The sequence below is a fragment of the Anomalospiza imberbis genome, chromosome 29 (genome assembly GCF_031753505.1).
Source record: "Anomalospiza imberbis isolate Cuckoo-Finch-1a 21T00152 chromosome 29, ASM3175350v1, whole genome shotgun sequence".
NCBI classification, from domain to species: domain Eukaryota; kingdom Metazoa; phylum Chordata; class Aves; order Passeriformes; family Viduidae; genus Anomalospiza; species Anomalospiza imberbis.
In genome coordinates, this window is record NC_089709.1 from 1,081,841 (window position 1) to 1,097,888 (window position 16,048).

General features: G+C 55.1%; 1 protein-coding gene across 2 annotated transcripts; it reads right to left on the reverse strand.

Annotated features, from left to right (window-relative positions):
- Positions 1-3,365: 3,365 nt before the first annotated feature.
- PLEKHO1 (pleckstrin homology domain containing O1) lies at positions 3,366-14,871 on the reverse strand. 2 transcript variants are annotated; one of them, XM_068174962.1, is made up of 7 exons: positions 14,578-14,871; positions 13,647-13,793; positions 6,854-6,994; positions 6,512-6,616; positions 5,646-5,747; positions 4,570-5,339; positions 3,366-4,494 (listed from the first exon to the last, which is right to left on the reverse strand). In XM_068174962.1, the coding sequence occupies exons 1-6, from the start codon at positions 14,602-14,604 to the stop codon at positions 4,572-4,574; spliced, it is 1,290 nt and encodes a 429-aa protein (XP_068031063.1). In that variant the 5' UTR covers positions 14,605-14,871; the 3' UTR covers positions 3,366-4,494; positions 4,570-4,571. The 2 variants fall into 2 exon arrangements, with proteins under 2 accessions (XP_068031063.1, XP_068031062.1); XM_068174961.1 differs by having other exon boundaries at positions 3,366-5,339.
- Positions 14,872-16,048: the final 1,177 nt, after the last annotated feature.

Below are 16,048 nucleotides of genomic sequence, written 5' to 3' on the forward strand. Positions count from 1 at the left end.
GTCCCCCTGTCCTACATGTATGGGCTCTTTATTCCGACCACAGGCCCTGTTCCGTCAGCCCCAGGGCAGGGGTTTGGAAGGAGGAATCACCATTTCAGTGCAGAACTCCCAAGCCACTGGTGTCAGGAGGGGGCTGAGCTCTACCCTTTGAACTCTGGCTGGTCTGGCCTCTCCCAAGCATTCCCAAATGTTAAAAAGATTTTAAAATCCTCTCTTGCCTCTAAGCTGGGATGATTTGTGTTAAAACAGAGCAACAAATTTTTAAACACATTACAAATTAAGGAAGTGGGAGAATCACTGTAGTTTTCAGTCCCTCAGGACATTTTATAGAGTCAAACAAATCAACAGAATCTGAAAGCAGAGATTTGATATTCCTGGGCCAGGCTCAGGAAACATTTCCAATAGGAAGGAATGCTGCACCTTTCACCTTTTCTGTGGTGTCACGTCAAACATCCCCAGTGTCGAACCAGCCCCTCTGGCCACTCAGGGAGAGGAGTGTGGGGATCTCTGAGTCTGATGAGGAACCCTCTGACAGCTCAAACTGGATTTAGGGAAAAGAAACCCAAGGCACTGTACTGTGTATCTCACCAAAGAATTCCCTCCTAAAGAGGGGGAAGACACACAAATCTCCACATGTGCCTATTCCAGGGGATACATTTGCACACAGGTATTTCTGGCATACAAAACCACTGAATTTTCCCCTTTTCTTTTTTTAGGGAAGTGGGTCTGTTGTTGCTGAGCTTTAATTTGAAAACCCAGTTGGAACTTGTTAAGTCAATAATTATTCTTGTGAATGTGGGTCAAACTATTTTATGTCTCTTCCTCTCTAGGGACTTGGAAGAAGATTTGATCCTCCAGCACTGCACTCCAAGGTAGGAAGCACCACATTTCCCATTTTATTTCAAAAGCCCCAACTGATTGTCCCACGGGGGTAAAAGCTGATGAGGGACAGGGACAGGGTGTGAGGGACAGGGTGTGAGCGAGTGGCATCTCTGGAGCCCCAGGTGTTCACCTACAGCTGCTGACACAGATGTCCAGGAAAGAATGCCCCCAGCTCTGATAACATATCAGAGTGCCTTGGGATCCCATGGAATTTATTCTAAGGGTATGCTGAACACATTGTTCAGCTGGGATATTGCAGGGTCTCTAGCTTCCTACCTTCCACCTCTGGACACAAATCTTACTTTCTCTTTTTAAGGCATTAGCCTTATTGGAGAATAACAAAATAAGCAATCATTTCTGCAGTTTTCTCCAGCAGTAATTCCAAGAAATCCTTCTGCACAGCAGGAGCCATTGGCTGTGTTGAAAAATTGTATTTATCTACCCCTTCCTCAGCCTGAGAACCCTCTGCCATGAGTTACTGGTGTTCCTGCTCCACTTGGGAGGTTAGGGGATGGAAACTGCTGGAGAAACTGGACTTTATCCACCCCAATTTTATTCCTGTGAACTGCTTTGTTAGATGTAATTCCAGCCTGCAGAATAACCCACTGCTACTGGAACAACGTGAACCCGTTCCTGCTTTACGCCCGAGTTTTGCCGTCCGTCAGCAGTGTGAAAGTTGCCTCCAAGTGTAAATTCTATTTAAAGCCACCAAAAGCCTCTTAATCGGTGCCTCCTGCTTTCCAGTGGCCTCTCAGCACTGCAGAGACACTGCAGCTGCTCCCTTTGTCCCCAGAGCTGCAGTGGGTGAAACTTAGGGCAGCCGTGTGTCACGTGGGGCTGATCTGTGGGGCTGCACCCCAAAACGTGCTCCTTGGGCAGGAACTCTCTGGGGTGGGGTCAGCTCTGTCTGAGCACAGCCCCGGAGCTTGTGGGGGTTTGCTGGGTTTTCAGCCCTCTCTTCCCAGGGTGTTGGGTGCCAGCGTTTCATAGAGTCACGGAATCACACAATGGTTTTGGGTCTTGCGGGGGACGTTACATTTCATCCAGGTCCACCCTTGCCATGGGCAGGGACACCTTCCACTATGCCAGAGGCTCCATGCCCTATCCAACCTGGCCTTGGACACTTCCAGGGACGGGGCCACCACAGCTTCTCTGGGCACCCTGTGCCAGGGCCTCACTACCCTCACAGGAATTCCCAAGAATTCCATCCTAGCTGTCTCTCTGTTAATTCCCTTAGAAAGGCAGAGGATGGAGGAAGGGAGGGAGGGAGGAGGGGGTTTGCTTAAAGCTTTTGAAGCAGAGAGGGAGAAAATAATCCAAAAAAGGCGCTTTGGCTGGGAGGGTGGGTGGGCTCCTGTGTGCCGCGTGCAGCCGGGGCTCCTCGCCCCGCGGTCCTTATTTGGCTGGGAGCGGGAGCACTCCGGGGATTGGCTGTGCTGGGAAGCAGGCAGGGAGTGCAGGCAGCGCCAGCTGACGAGCACGGCACACGCTGCTTGCCCACTCCTCAGCATGTGTTGAGCAAATTGCAGCTATTTTTATAGGAGACGCTTTGCCTACATCTTAAGAATCCAGTCCCAATCCCGTCTCCCTGTAGTGTAATGGGAAATCCCCTTCCCAGCCCCCTTTTCCCCGTTCTGTACGTGTTTTCAAGGCACAGTTGGGCAGAACCCAGAATTCTTGGCCATTATCAGGCTTCAGACTTGTCTGCTGTGCACTGCCCGGCCAGGGCGCTCTGTATTCCTGTAATGATCCGGCGTTTTGTCTCCAGACCCAACATAATTGCCACACTGGACAATACCAGCCCTTTCTGGGAACGGCAGACGGCTGCTGCGCTGCTGGGCGAGCACGGCCCCTTTGTGCAGTGTTATTCCCGCATGGATAGAGCCACCGACCGGGGGGCGATGCACAAAGCCACGTCTGTGCTGCCCTTGGCTTTGCAGCTCCGTAGGGCTCCCTGCACCATGCCAGCAGCTTTGGGAATGCCACCGAGGACAGGGGGCTGGCGGGAGGCAGCAGGGAAACAGAGGGGGAAAAACTGTGAGGGGTGAGCAAAGAGGCACGATCCCCAAAACTGCCCGTAGGAGCTCCAGGGCCTTCCTGAAGAGAGCAGGGCAGGGCTGCTCAGGTGTGCCAGGGGCAGCTGCACCAGCAGCTGCTTGTGGTGACCTTTCAGCCTTTCCCAGAGTGTGTGCTGGTTCTTCCAGAGGCCTCTGTTCAGAGCAGCATGGCAATGAGCATTCCAAAATCCAAGCAGAGCTGCTGGTGTGGGACTGGCACTACGTGGGATGCAGGTCACAAGGGAGGTTCCTTGCAAAAAACTCTGTGAAGCAATCCAGTTCATCAGTATGGAAAGTTATCCCTGGAGTCTGGTTAACCCAAACTCATTGAGAAAGGTTTGGGGTTTGGTTTTATTTTTCCCTTAATTTAAAAAAATCCTGTCATCACAGCCAGGAAAGGAAAGAGAAAGCACTAACCACAACCAAGAAGTAACTCTGTGGGTTTAATATTTTTGTAGATTATTTGCCATGTAGGTAAGAGAATTAGGTTTCCTTTTAAAAAACAAGGAACAGTTGGATGTTACCATGACTGAACTTATGAGACACAGCCATGTCCTGCTCGTGGGTGGGAAAGCTGAGCCAGCCTGTGAGCTGATGATCTGAGCTCTGCTCCGGGCTCAGCTTTCCTTCCAGCAGGGCTGATTCAGATCTTGGGCAGCCCAAGCAGAACCTGCTGCCGTCTGACTATGACACCTGAGAGAGCAAGGCAAACCTACCAAAACTGCCGTTGGCTTGTGGTGTCTGGCTCCCGCACACACCCCCTGACTTTCCAGCTCAAAAAAAAGGTAAAAAAAAAAAGAGAAATGAGAATGAAAAGCCCAAACCCCCACCCCCAACTGCCTCTGTGGGCTGTCAAATCCAAGGCTTTGATCCTCTGGTTGCACAGAATGGAAGACACATCGCTGCTACCTCCCCCTGCTCAGGGCCAAGGGGGTCTGTGAAGCATTCATGGCCCGACAGGATCAGGGTGGATATGGACTGCGTCGCTGTTGCCCTTCTGGAGGGCTCTGCATGCACCCCAAAATAACAGCTGTCAGCCCCAAGTTTTCTGGGGGACTGTGCCAGGACAAAGCTCTGCGAGCTGCACCCAGCAAATGCCTCAGTAGCCTGGAGACCAGCCTGGACTTCCCACATCTTCAGGAGAGTTCCTGGATAATGGGGACTTCCACGCAGTGGTGGGGATGGACACCTTTTTTGACCTTTCAATGTCATTTATTTCTGAGAGGGAACAGGGCACGTGTCCTGGTGAAAGAGAGTTTGGGGCACAGCCCAGACACGAGAGCAGCAATGCCAGGGCTCATCCAGCTCCACCCCACGGGATGCTCCAGGCAGACATGGGCAGTTCCCAGGAACCAGTGCTCGCTCCTGTCCTGGGAGTATGACAGGAGCTGGGGCCTGCAGTGCAAAGGGAGCTCTTACAAAGGAGGTATAAACTGCAACTGATTTATTGGAACACTGGGTTGATTCATCAGGGGATGCGATGGAGGAAAGGAAGGGTCCAAGCTTTGAGAAGCAAATTTGGGTGAGAACAGGCACCTTTTCACTCTTTTGAACACTGTAAATAATAATAATTAAAAAAAAGACCAGATGGCCACCCTTCCCAGTCCCTCCCTCCCATCCCAAGGCTTGCCTTCACATCATGCTCTTCCTAAACTGCGACTGTGAGCTCTGTTTGGGCTTCAAGTCTGACTGCTGCAGCTCAAACTGTTTGTACAGGTCCCTCAGCTCTTTGATCTCCTGCAGCACCCTCTTGGCTTGGCTCCAGGTGGAGGAAGCCTCCCCCAGCAGCCTCTCAGATTCCTGCAGGATCCTTTCAGAGTCCGACTTGGAAGATGATGAGGAAGAAGAGGTGGTGGTGATGGTGGTGCTGGTGTTGGAGTCCTTGGTCTTTCTCTTGCCTTCCCCGTAGCCCTTCACCTCTGTCAGCAGTTCCTGAGTTTTTTCCAGTTTCAGTGCAACCAGTTCCTGTATCCGGGACAGCTGCTCCGGCTCTGCCGAGGCAAACTGAGCCTCCAGCCCCTTCCTCAGCACCGCCCGATGTGTGGAAGAGTCCCGTCGGGACAGGATTTCTTCCATGGAGGCACATTTATTCTTTTCTGAGTGTGAGAGCTTTTTGGGGACCTGCGGTGTGTACATGGTCCCTTTGTCAAAGGAGTCATTGCGCTGCCCGGCTCTGTCCCACGAGGTCACCTCCTGTCGGGGGAGGCTCCCTGTCCGCCCTTTCTCCGATGACTTGGTGTTCTCCGAGTCCGAGCGGCGCCGCCCCGCTGTGAGGTGTGCCACGGACTTGTCCAGATCCACCCGGAAACTCTCCTCGCAGGTGCCGTGGTCCTCCGGAGAGGCGTCTTCCTCCTGGATCAGGTCGAGGGTCAGCATTCCGTCAGAGGTTGAGGTAGATGCCTGGAGGAGCACAAAGCAGAGCTGAGTTGGCACCAGAATGGCTGCCCCTGCTTCCAGGGGTGTCTTCACAGCGGATACACACTACAGGGAGGGAGTGGGAATGCTCCCTCACTCAGCGACAGAGCCCGAGGGTGGACTTTGCCAGAAGGTTTGCACAGTGCAGTGGCCCACGAGACCAGAGGATGAGAGCTGATGACCCCGAGCTGTCCTTACGGTTCAGGATGGAGCTCCAACAACTCCACTTACAAATGGAACACTTCCAGGGGAATTTCACCCAAGCAGGTGTCTGGGATTGGTTGTACCTACCACAGCCATGAGGTGACCCCGCGTGGGAGGGCGCCGGGAGTGCTGGATCTTGGCTCTGTCACGCGTCGGGTGGGCAAGGAAACTGTCCTCTTCCACGGTGACCTGCAGGGTGACACAGGCTGTGAGCACAGAACACAAGCCATTCCCGGCTCCTGGAGCTGTAAGCAGGAGGAGGCTGGCAGGGAATGGGGTGTGGGAGCAACCTAGTGTTTGCTTGGTCTCTCCCCTCTGTGCCATGATGGGATTACATCTGCTCAAGTCATTCCTGACAACTGAACCTGTTTGCAAAAACTCCTGTGACAGGCTGTCCTGGAAGCCATCTCTCCTGGTGTTTGCTTTCTGCTCTAAAACCTCTCCCATAGTCTGACCTTGGTTTTCCTTCACTTCAGGCTCTGTGCTGCCATCCAGGAGAGGAAAGAGCCTCCTGGCAGTGCCATGGCGCTGTGGGAAGCTAAGTGTGAATGGGAGATCTGAGACAGGTCTGAGCTGAGGAAGGGTTGCCATGAAACATTAATGTGAAAGTCAGCACTGGAGCGAGGGCAAAGCTTGCTCCAGGGAGGTTCTCCTTCCCACTGAAGGAAAGTGTGTGGAAATGCTCACCCTGACCTGCCTCTGCCAGCTCACCTGGTCTTCTGAGTACAACCTGAGTCCCCAGGAAGAGGCTGAACTGAGGCTGCCCTGTTATTTTTCCTGGCAGAAGCTGCTTTGTCTAACTGGGACTTTCACATTCCCCTTGAGGAGTGGGAGGAGCTCTGCTGGAGACACTTTGTGTGGATGTATCCCCAGGACAGGGCTGTTCCCAGCAGTCTCAAACCTTAACCCGGGCTGAGACAGGGGAGCCAGGGCTCAGCATACATCCTGCTCACCTCGTCCAAGATCCGGTTTTTAGCACGTGTGATTGCAGAGTTGAGGGCGTTAATCCAGGACTCTTTCTCTTCTGGACTCACAGCCAGGAAGATCAGATTTGGTGCCTACAAAAGAGGGAAGTCAGGTCAGTGCTGGAACTCACACAGAGATGGGCCCTGGCCAGTGTGAGGCCTCTACAGAAAAGGCAAAGCAGAGCTGAGCCTCCAGCCCTGTTTGCCCCACACAGCAAACCCCAGGACTATCTACATCCCTCCCTGCATCCCCCAGGACCATCCACATCCCTGCCCACCCCTGCAGCCAGTGGCTCTTGGGCTGGCTGCATCTGGGCAAGCCCCACATACCGTGTTTCCAGGCTGCCTGGAGTGGGCAAGGGTAAATTTACTGTGGTTCTTTTTGCTTCTACTTTTGGACTTCCTGAGCTCTTCACATTTCTCGTAGTCACTCAGGTCAAACATTTCCTGTATGTTTTTTTCATCTTTTACCTGCAAAACAGCAAGAAAATTAGAGCTTTGCAGATGTCAGACAGAGACACTGCTGCTCCAGCCAGCAAGATTTCAACATGAGGGTTTCGACTTGTCTCTTCTGGAATGAGGGGGCATATTTCGAAGGATAGCAAGAAAATCACACTTTGCCAGGTTAATTCCTGCCTCTTCTGCCCTCTGGGGCTGCTGGGCTGTCACAAGGTTCTCAGTGTCCTTTAGAGAGTCCTTTTGAGTGACCACTCTACAAGATCTCCCATTTTCCAGGTCTGTTCCCCAACACTCTGCACTGCCACAGTGTGACAGGTACATGGGATGGATCAGTGTCACAGAGGCTCAGACTAAAGATGGAGCTCGCAAAGGGTCACTGAGGCTGCAGCTGCACTGGGGGACAGGCAGGGATCTAGGGGCACGTAGGGATCTGGATGCTGACCCCTGACACTGCCGTCCCTTGGGGACACTTGGAGCAAAGGGGAAGTGGCAAAACTGTCTGCACCCTTCCTCTTCATTGCTCTCCTAATGCACCATCCTCAATCCCACTCCTACAGCAGGGAAACTCCGCTCTTCCATGGTAAACACCAGGAATTAGGAAACTGGAGTGGGAGACAGCTCGGGTTTGCATGTCCATTACAGACATTGCAGCAGGCTCAGATCTTCATCCATCTGCTTAATCCGACTCCAGCCAGTCATCCCAGGCTGCATTGGCAGTGGAGGGTGTGTAACTCGGGTGCTGGGAAGGCAGATGGTAGTGAGGTCTGAGCCCTTGGATTTCCTGAAGGGACTCCACCCCATTTCATACATTTCCTCCACAGTTTTGGGAAGCACTGAAGGAACTCCCTGTGATTCTTCCATAGAATTTAATCAAAGAGGGTGACTAAACCAGCTTCCTAACCAGGGGCATGGATAAACTGACCATCTGGCTCTGCCTGATGACAACAGCTCCTCTCTATCCTTCATCCTGACTGTGTCCCCAGGATCCACAGGACAATCACCGGCACTGCCGTCCCTGATGGCCCGGAGCTGGTTCCTGCTTGTGACACATCCCCTGTGTCTGGGTGTGATAACAGAGACTGTCTGGCTGCACATCCTCCCCACACGCTGCTAATCGGCTTTGATCTCTTCCCACTCCCATCCTACAATCCACCTCTTTCCAAGAATCTCAGCTGAATTCTGCCCGACTCATTTGCAGCAGGAAAAGCTGATCCCCCTCCGAGCCCCCAGCTGTGCTCTGCGGCTGAGACCAGAGCCCTTGCTCCAGATGTTTGCTCATGTGGGTCACTGGGGCTTCCCCAGCCCTCCCCTTCCTCCACAGAGCTCACACAGCTGGGACTCAACCTCCTGCCTGCAGGAGTATCCCCAGGAGGCTGCAGGACAGAGCAGGTGTCTTTGGTTCAGACAAACACCCTGCAGGTGCAGCTTGTCCTTTAAACGCCTCCGAACCACACGAGCCAGGGCTCTGACACTGCACCGGGACACGCTGAGGGGATCCTGCTCGTGTGTGACCCGCTATAAAATGCTTAAAACTGGGAATAAGCAATATCCACAGTGGGATTCCTGGGGGAACAGGGTGAGCAGCAGCCTGGAGTAGGTGGCTGTGGTGGCACAGAAATTCCAGGGGGCACGGGAAGAACAGTGGGTGTCTCACTAGGGGCACGGCCACCTGAGCCCCTTCTCATGCTCATGTAACAGAGCATCCAGTATGCAGAAAGAGACAAGGAAGGTGAAAGCCAACTCCAGAGGCACTTGCCAGCTCTTTTGTCCCTTGTGGGAGGCTCCTGAGGCCAAAAGGAGGGAAGTGATGGCATGAGACGCAGCTCAGAGCAGCCTCGGAGGTAGGAGAGGCTGAGGACAGTCATGAAACTCATGTTTCATTCTGTGTGAAAACAGGACAAAACCAGCCCCTAAAGAGCCACAGACCCGCTAGGACCATATGGGCAACAGAGCTGAAATCCCAGTCACTGTGTCAATCACAGGTGGGTGACAAACCTGCAGGGTGTCACCTCCTCCACGTTCTCAGTGAGATAGGGGCCATCCAAATCAAACCTTCCAGGCTTCTCCAAAGAGGATTTGTCTGGATGTGTCCCAGCACCCGGGCAATGCCCAGGAGGAAGCAGCTTCTGCTATCAGTTCTCAGTAGGAAGGGATGAAGCCAGAGGTTGGTGGTTGATTTTGGCAAAACCATTCCCTGCTGGGAGGTTTCCAGCAGGTCTTTCTTTCCCTTCTTAAGCTACCAAGGGCTTAAGATTTGAGGGATCTCAGAGCCTCACCAGCAGGTGGGTTCTGCTTTCCGTGCCCTGTGGGGAGCTTGGGATTGGAAGGATTAAGGTGAATCAATCCCAGCAAGTTCTGCCCTGGTTGTCTGCTGGCCTTGCTCTCGAGTTGTACCCATTCGAGGCAGGCTAAACAACCTTGCCCTGCGGTTCCACCTGCCTCCTACCTGGGGCCAGGTGAGGGAAGGGAAACTGAGGCACGGAAAAGGAATCAGAAGCATCCCCCATCCCTACAGCAGGGAACATTTCTCTGCAGCCATGAGATCACACAGCAGCTGCCCCTGCTCTGCTCAGGGGTGTCACTGCCTGTGCCAAGGCTGACACTGCTGACGCTGCTTGGATCCGAGGAGGGGAACTGCATTCCTTGCACTCCTTGCACTCCTTCCTCCGCAGCTGCTGCCCGCCCAGGCTGGCCCCAGGGGCACCCAGCACCCCCTGTGCCCTGAGATGTGGGGGGCTGTGGGCACGTAATGGGTCAGAACATCAGCCATGGCACCCAAATCCCTTCTCCAGAGGGTCACAGCTGTTTGTGCTTCCAAAGGTCTGCTCCCATAGGAAGGCTCGTGCAGTGCACTGGCAGCAGGAGGGTCTCTGACCTGGGTTAATTAACCGCCCTTGGGTGTCTCACTGATTAGAGTTTGAATTTCCTCATCAAGCTGTGGCCTGCAGTGACTCCGAACCTCCTGGACCCGGCTCAGGGCTGTGCTTTGGGGTCAAGCCATGCACAGAGGGGCAGGGCAGGTGCTCAGTCACACCAGTCTGGGATTTTTGGCCATGATTTGAGCAGTTCCCTGCTGCAATGGGCCACAGAAAAATGCGGAAGATACCGAAAATCACAAGACACCCGGTGTAAGGCACCCACGGGACACTTGGGGGATCACAGTGTGGCTCAGGATGTAACCAGAAACCTCCAGACTCTCAGTACAGCCAAATACCCAAACATGGGCCGTTTTGGGACAGACAGTTCCCCTTGGAGGCTACGACCAAAGTTTCACTTCCTCCAGCTGAGCAGCTGTGCTTCAAGCAGGGGACACGGAGCTTCCTGCAGAGCTGGCTGAAGCCAGGCTGTCACTGGGTCAGGGATGCACACTGGGACTGTGCAGTTCTTCTCAGGGCCAGGTCGCTGCCCTTAGCTGATGAGGGGATGGTGGCAGGACCTGGCTGCTTCAGTCCCTTCTCCAAAGTCACCACCAAGGCTACCAGGGACACAGGTCCCCCAGAATCACTGAATTGTGACGAGGTTTTGGAGGGACTTAAAAGCTCATCTAATTCACAGCAGGGACAGCTTCCACTAGCCCAGATTGCTCCAAGCGCCATCCAACCTGGCCTTGGACACTTCCAGGGATGGGGGCAGCCACTGCTTCTCTGGGCAACCTGTGCCAGGGCCTCCCCACCCTCACAGGGAGGCATTTCTTCCCAAAATCCTGTGTTCAGCAGCGCTCACTGAGGGCAAACGCCCCATGGAGCATTAGAGAACCGAGTATGCAAACACACCCCCAGCCCCCTCGCCGGCTGTGCCGAGCTGGAACCGAGGAGCGGCACCTCCTCGAGTGCTCTTGTGCTAATTGAGCCGATGCCTTTGGTAGCAAACAAGCGAATGCTCAAGAGAAGCGTTTCCTCATCCCCCTCGTCAGCCGGGCTCGAGCTGTCTGGCAGCCCCCGGCTTCCTGCGAGGAAGTGCCGAGCCCGAGCTGTGTCAGCTCGGCCGCTGCTCCCCGGCGCAGGCAGGGACAAAGCTGGGCCAGGAACAGGGAACAATTCCCAGAAATGTGCTGCGGCGGGAGGGACCGAGGGGAAAGAATGCAAGAGTGAGCTAAGAAGGTGGTGGTGTGCTCAGCAGAGCTCAGCTCGCTGCAGCTCATCTCTACAGAGCTGGTTTTGGCTGATGACCAAACGCTGAATAACCAAAGATTTTGGTGTGAGTTCACGGAGTTCAGCAGCCGTGGGGGAGCGGAGTGAGCAGGGCCAGAGCCTCAAGCTCCCATTGCGGGAGGTGTCAGACAAGTCCCACAGCTTTCAAAGGGCAGCACTCAAACACACTGTTAGCATTTTCCATCAGCTGGGCTGAAAAACTACATTTCCACTCCTTACAGACTTGGCTCTGCTAGGGAGAAGCCCAGGCTCCTATCAGGCATTCCCAAATTCTCCTGACAAAACGCAACAATCAGGGCTGGTCTCTGACCTGCAAGCCCAGGTCCTAGACAGACAACTGGAAAAGCACCCAGATTCCCAGGAGGAATCAGCGTGGATATTGATGGGATTTTGTTAGTCTGAATTTTGGAAATCTCCCCATTCCAGACCTCAGCCCATGCTCAGCTCCGAGCAGTTCAGCAACCCCTGCCCCTAGCCAACATACTCCCCAGGGGATCCTGGTGTGGAACAGACAACTCCCCGTCCCCGTGTGCTCTGGGGAGATGGGATTCATTGCCCTGCTTCCCAGATGGAGAAATTCAGGCAAAAGTAAATAAATGTCTGGTTTGAATTCATTTAATGAGCTGCATGGCAGAGCCGAGGAGCTTCCAGGAACCTTGGGATTTAACCCTTTCTACTCTGAGATGGTGGGGAGGGCCGGGAATGTGGCTTCACCTGCAGAACCACCTCTGGAGCAGCTGCTGAGCATGAGATGAGCTCCCAGGAAACAGCAGGTGCTCTGGGAGCAGAGCTTGGAGCCACACGTGAGCCTTTCCTGGGGCTCAGGAGGAGTCCTGGCTTTGCTGAGTGCTGATGCAGGGTTGGCATCAAACCCTGCACCACACTGAGACCCTGTGAGCACGAAGTCTTGGGACAGCCCCCAGGAACCCCCTGGGGATTCCCCACAATGAGACTCCCAGGATGCCAGACCCCCTTCCACTGGCGTGTTCCTCCGTGCCACAGGCACGGAGTCACCTTAGCACACACCAGCAGCACATGTCACCTCCACGGCCAGCACGGAGTCACCTTAGCACACACCAGCAGCACATGTCACCTCCACGGCCAGCACGGAGTCACCTTAGCACACACCAGCAGCACATGTCACCTCCACGGCCAGCACGGAGTCACCTTAGCACACACCAGCACCAGATGTCACCTCTGCGACCACATCTCTGCTGGCCACAGATTCTTCCATATAAAGCCTCAGCAGCGGCTGCTGCATGTTATTTATGGTCCCTCACACACACGTGGAGCCCGGGGGCCACCTCAGGCCCAGCTGTGTGGTTTTCCCCCTATGAAACACAAACACAAGAGCTTCTTGTTCCGAACAGGCTCCGTGTGGCCCCTCCAGCCTCATCCCTCTCTTGGGCTCCCAGCACACCTGGATTTGATTTGGAGCTGCCTGGACATCTATTGCCTGTTCCTGTGTTTCCCTCTGGCTCTGGAGCAGCCAGGAGGTTGATGGGAGCAAGCTCTGGAATGCCAGCAAACAGCTCAGCACGACCTGGGCATTCAGTCCACTTTTTAAGCCATTTCTCTGTTGTAACAAGCCCTGACCCACTCTGCCTGTGCCACGAACATGGCTCAACCAGCCTTAAATCAAATTATCCCTTCCCCTCTCCAGGTGCTGACAGAGCCAGGCCAGGCAGCCGGGTATCAAACCACAGTCTGTCAGGAAATTACCTCCACTGAGGGGGGAATCCCAGAGAGACCAGGATCTTATCCCAAATTCCCTGAGTTGGAGCAACCCCCATGGCTGCTGTGGGCACCACTCTGCCCAGTGCAGCTCTGGGATGTCACCGGGGATGGGAGAGAGGAAGGCTCTGGCCTGGGGAGCTCTCCCTGATGGATTTATGGAGACAAAAAGCACAGAGGGGGGGCGTGCAAGGACAGCCAGGTGCTGGCTCAGCCTGACAGTCACATCCGATTACCTCCAGTGTCAACACCACGTTAAACCCCAAAGCCCAGCAAGGAGACAGAGGGGCAGTGGAGGGGGCACGTGTTACACCAGCATGTCGATCCGGGGTGAAATTCCGTGAAAAACGCAAGAGATCGACCTGTAAATGGCTCGATTCCAGTTGGGAGAGTGGAGTTATTTCCAAACAGAGAATGAGCAGGTGGGAACAAGGCAGTGTTGGGCTCAAGGACGGAGGACGGGCACAGAAAGGAGCCGGCATTGCTGTCGCCGCGGCGGCAAGAGGTTTGAGGGCTTAACTCTCGCTAAGTGAATCCTTTCGTGTCTCCTCGCTGGGAAAATGTCTCCCAGCAGAGCTGTCTGGGAGAATCGCTGTCAGAGCCGACCCCGGCCCCGACCCCGGCCGGGTCCTGCCGGCGCCGGCCCGGGGAGAAGAAGCCCCCGAGGAACCTCCCCGGCCCGGCTGGCGCTGGAGGGGCGCTGGGAAGGGCCGGGGCTGCGCCTTTCATATGCAAAGAGAGGAAGGGGGGATGGGAAAGGAAACTGAAACCGATCCTACCTCCTTCTCCGAGATGTAAAGCTGATCTCCCTTCAGAACCACATAACGGTTTTTCCAGATCTCCCTAAAAATGCCTTTCCCGCAAAATTTCCGCACCCAGCCGACCTTCTCCGGCTGCACAGGTTGCTGGTTTCCATCCTGGTTCCCCTGACACAAAGCGAGAGGGAAGAAAATGGGGGAAAACGCGATTATTCTGGGTTTTACACTGCTTTTCTCCCTCCCTTCCCTCTTTGCCCAACTTTTGTCTCCCCCTCCCTCCGGCCCCTCTCTCCGCCGACGCCGGGACCGAGTCCTTCCCCGGGGTCACTCCACGGGGATTTTTGTGCTGCAGGCACGAAGCGACATCGGGAGGACGCTGCGAGGAGCGGGCAGGGTTCCCTCCGCGGTTATATAAGACAGGCCGGCGTCTCTATCGCCTCATCCATCGGGCATTTACCCATGGAAAGGGGAACAGGAGGGGGATGGGCGGAATTTAAACCAGCTGGGGTTTTTTACTGCGGTTTTCATGGCGTTTTGGAGCTTTTTATGAGCGAATAATTCAAGAGGTGAAATCTATGGTTGGTTTATATCAGAGGTGTCTCCGTAGGCAGCGATGATCGGATCGCTGGGTGCAGCACACAACACGGCAACAAGCGACGGATTGATGGTGCCTCGGGATTTTATCGTTTCCTTGTGTTCCAAGATGAAAACTGCCTGCCTACATCACCCAGTGTCTGTGGCGGGTGCGGGAGGCAGGAGTGCCGCTGGGCAGGGGCAGGAGCAGGGTTTGGGTCTCTTTGGATCTGCCTGGGGGGGTCTGTGCGCTTTCTGCGGGGGGAGCAGAGGCGAATCCAACAACCGGCCCCGCAGAGACAATCCCCCCCTCCCCAAAACATCCAGGAGCCTCCCTTCACCCTGCCTTGCCCCGGCGAAGAGCCGATTCTCTACTCACCCTTTTCGCAGAATTATTTTTTTTCATCGTTCCTTGGTGCGCTCGGAGGCGATTTTTGGGGTGGGGGGCGGGGGTCGCAGAGGGGCTCCCGCGGCCTCCTGGCGCGGGGGAACACCCGGGACTGCGCCCGCGATCCGCGCTGCCTTCGCCCCGCGTGGCTCAGGGCCCTCTCCCGTTACACGGCGCCCGGTCCGGCGCTCTGAGCCATCGCCAGCGCCGCCGCCGCCGCCGCCGCCGCGTCCCCCCCCGCCGCCACCATCCCGCAGCTCGGGGGGCTGCGCTGGGCTGCGCCGGGCTCCCGAGCTCCATCTATAGCCGCGCGCCCGTGACGTCGGGGTTCGCGGCACGGGGCGAATCGCAGCCCACGAGGGTTTTTCTTCTTTGTCTCTGACTCACCGGGGACACGGGGCCGTGGGGCAGCGGGAGCGGGGCGGGCGGTGCCTCGCCTGGTGTTTCCACACCGGGGCCCAGCCGCGTTGCCGGCGGTGTCGTGGGTCACAGGGAAACTTTCTAGGAGAGGGAAGAGCAGCCGGGTGGTACTGGGAGGGTTTTGGACCCTAAAGGTGTTCGGAAGTGGGAGCAAATCCCTCTGGAGAGAGGAGATGGGAGATTTCCTGGGGATGGGGATGGAGGAAGGGGTGGCTTCCACACGGAGGGTCCAACAGCCAGGATTCAGTTGGATTCAGAGTGTGGCTTCCAGAAGTGAGGACACCTCAGCTTCCTAAAAATGCCCTTTTTTTGGTTTGTCTGTCTCCTTCATGTCGTGCAAGAAATAGATTGAGCCATCATCCATCAGTGGATCACCTTTCCAATGACAGTGTCCATCCCATCCCTGGACAACATCCCCCACCCTTGATTTCAAGTTGTAGTTTCACCCCGGTACTCTGGAATTAATGCACACAGAGTCCTAGGGATGTACTTGGATTATGGAGTATTTCCAGAGCTTCTGTGTTTGTATCCCATTCTGAGCATTGGCATTTTTGCCATGAGCTGTGGATGCACTGGACACCTGAGAATACCTGGGACAGAGACACAAACCACTCTACACCAAATCCAGGGGTTGTCTTCTCGTCCTGTGCCTGTGCAATCCTGAACTCCACGGGGCTCAGGACCAGGATTTGTCATCTCTGTGCCTCAGTTTCCCCTTTTACCCCAAAGTTTGGTGCAGGCAGGGCTGATGGCAGAGGGACAGATGACCCACGTTGGCAGCCCAGGGCCCCCAGTGTATCCCCAGGACACCACAGAACCTGCCAGTTTATTTAATGACATTTTGCCTTCCAACTGGATTTGTCCTTCACACATCCTGTTTTCGGTGGCCAGGGCCTGCAGAGCACCGGCTGATGGCCAGTACCAGATGGCACAGTGCTGGTGGCAGTAGGACAGCTCCGTTGTGCCCTTTGGATCCAGGGCCCACGCTCTTCCCAAACGTCCTCTGGTGCCAGGGAAGCTGCCCTGAAACCACAGCAGGTAA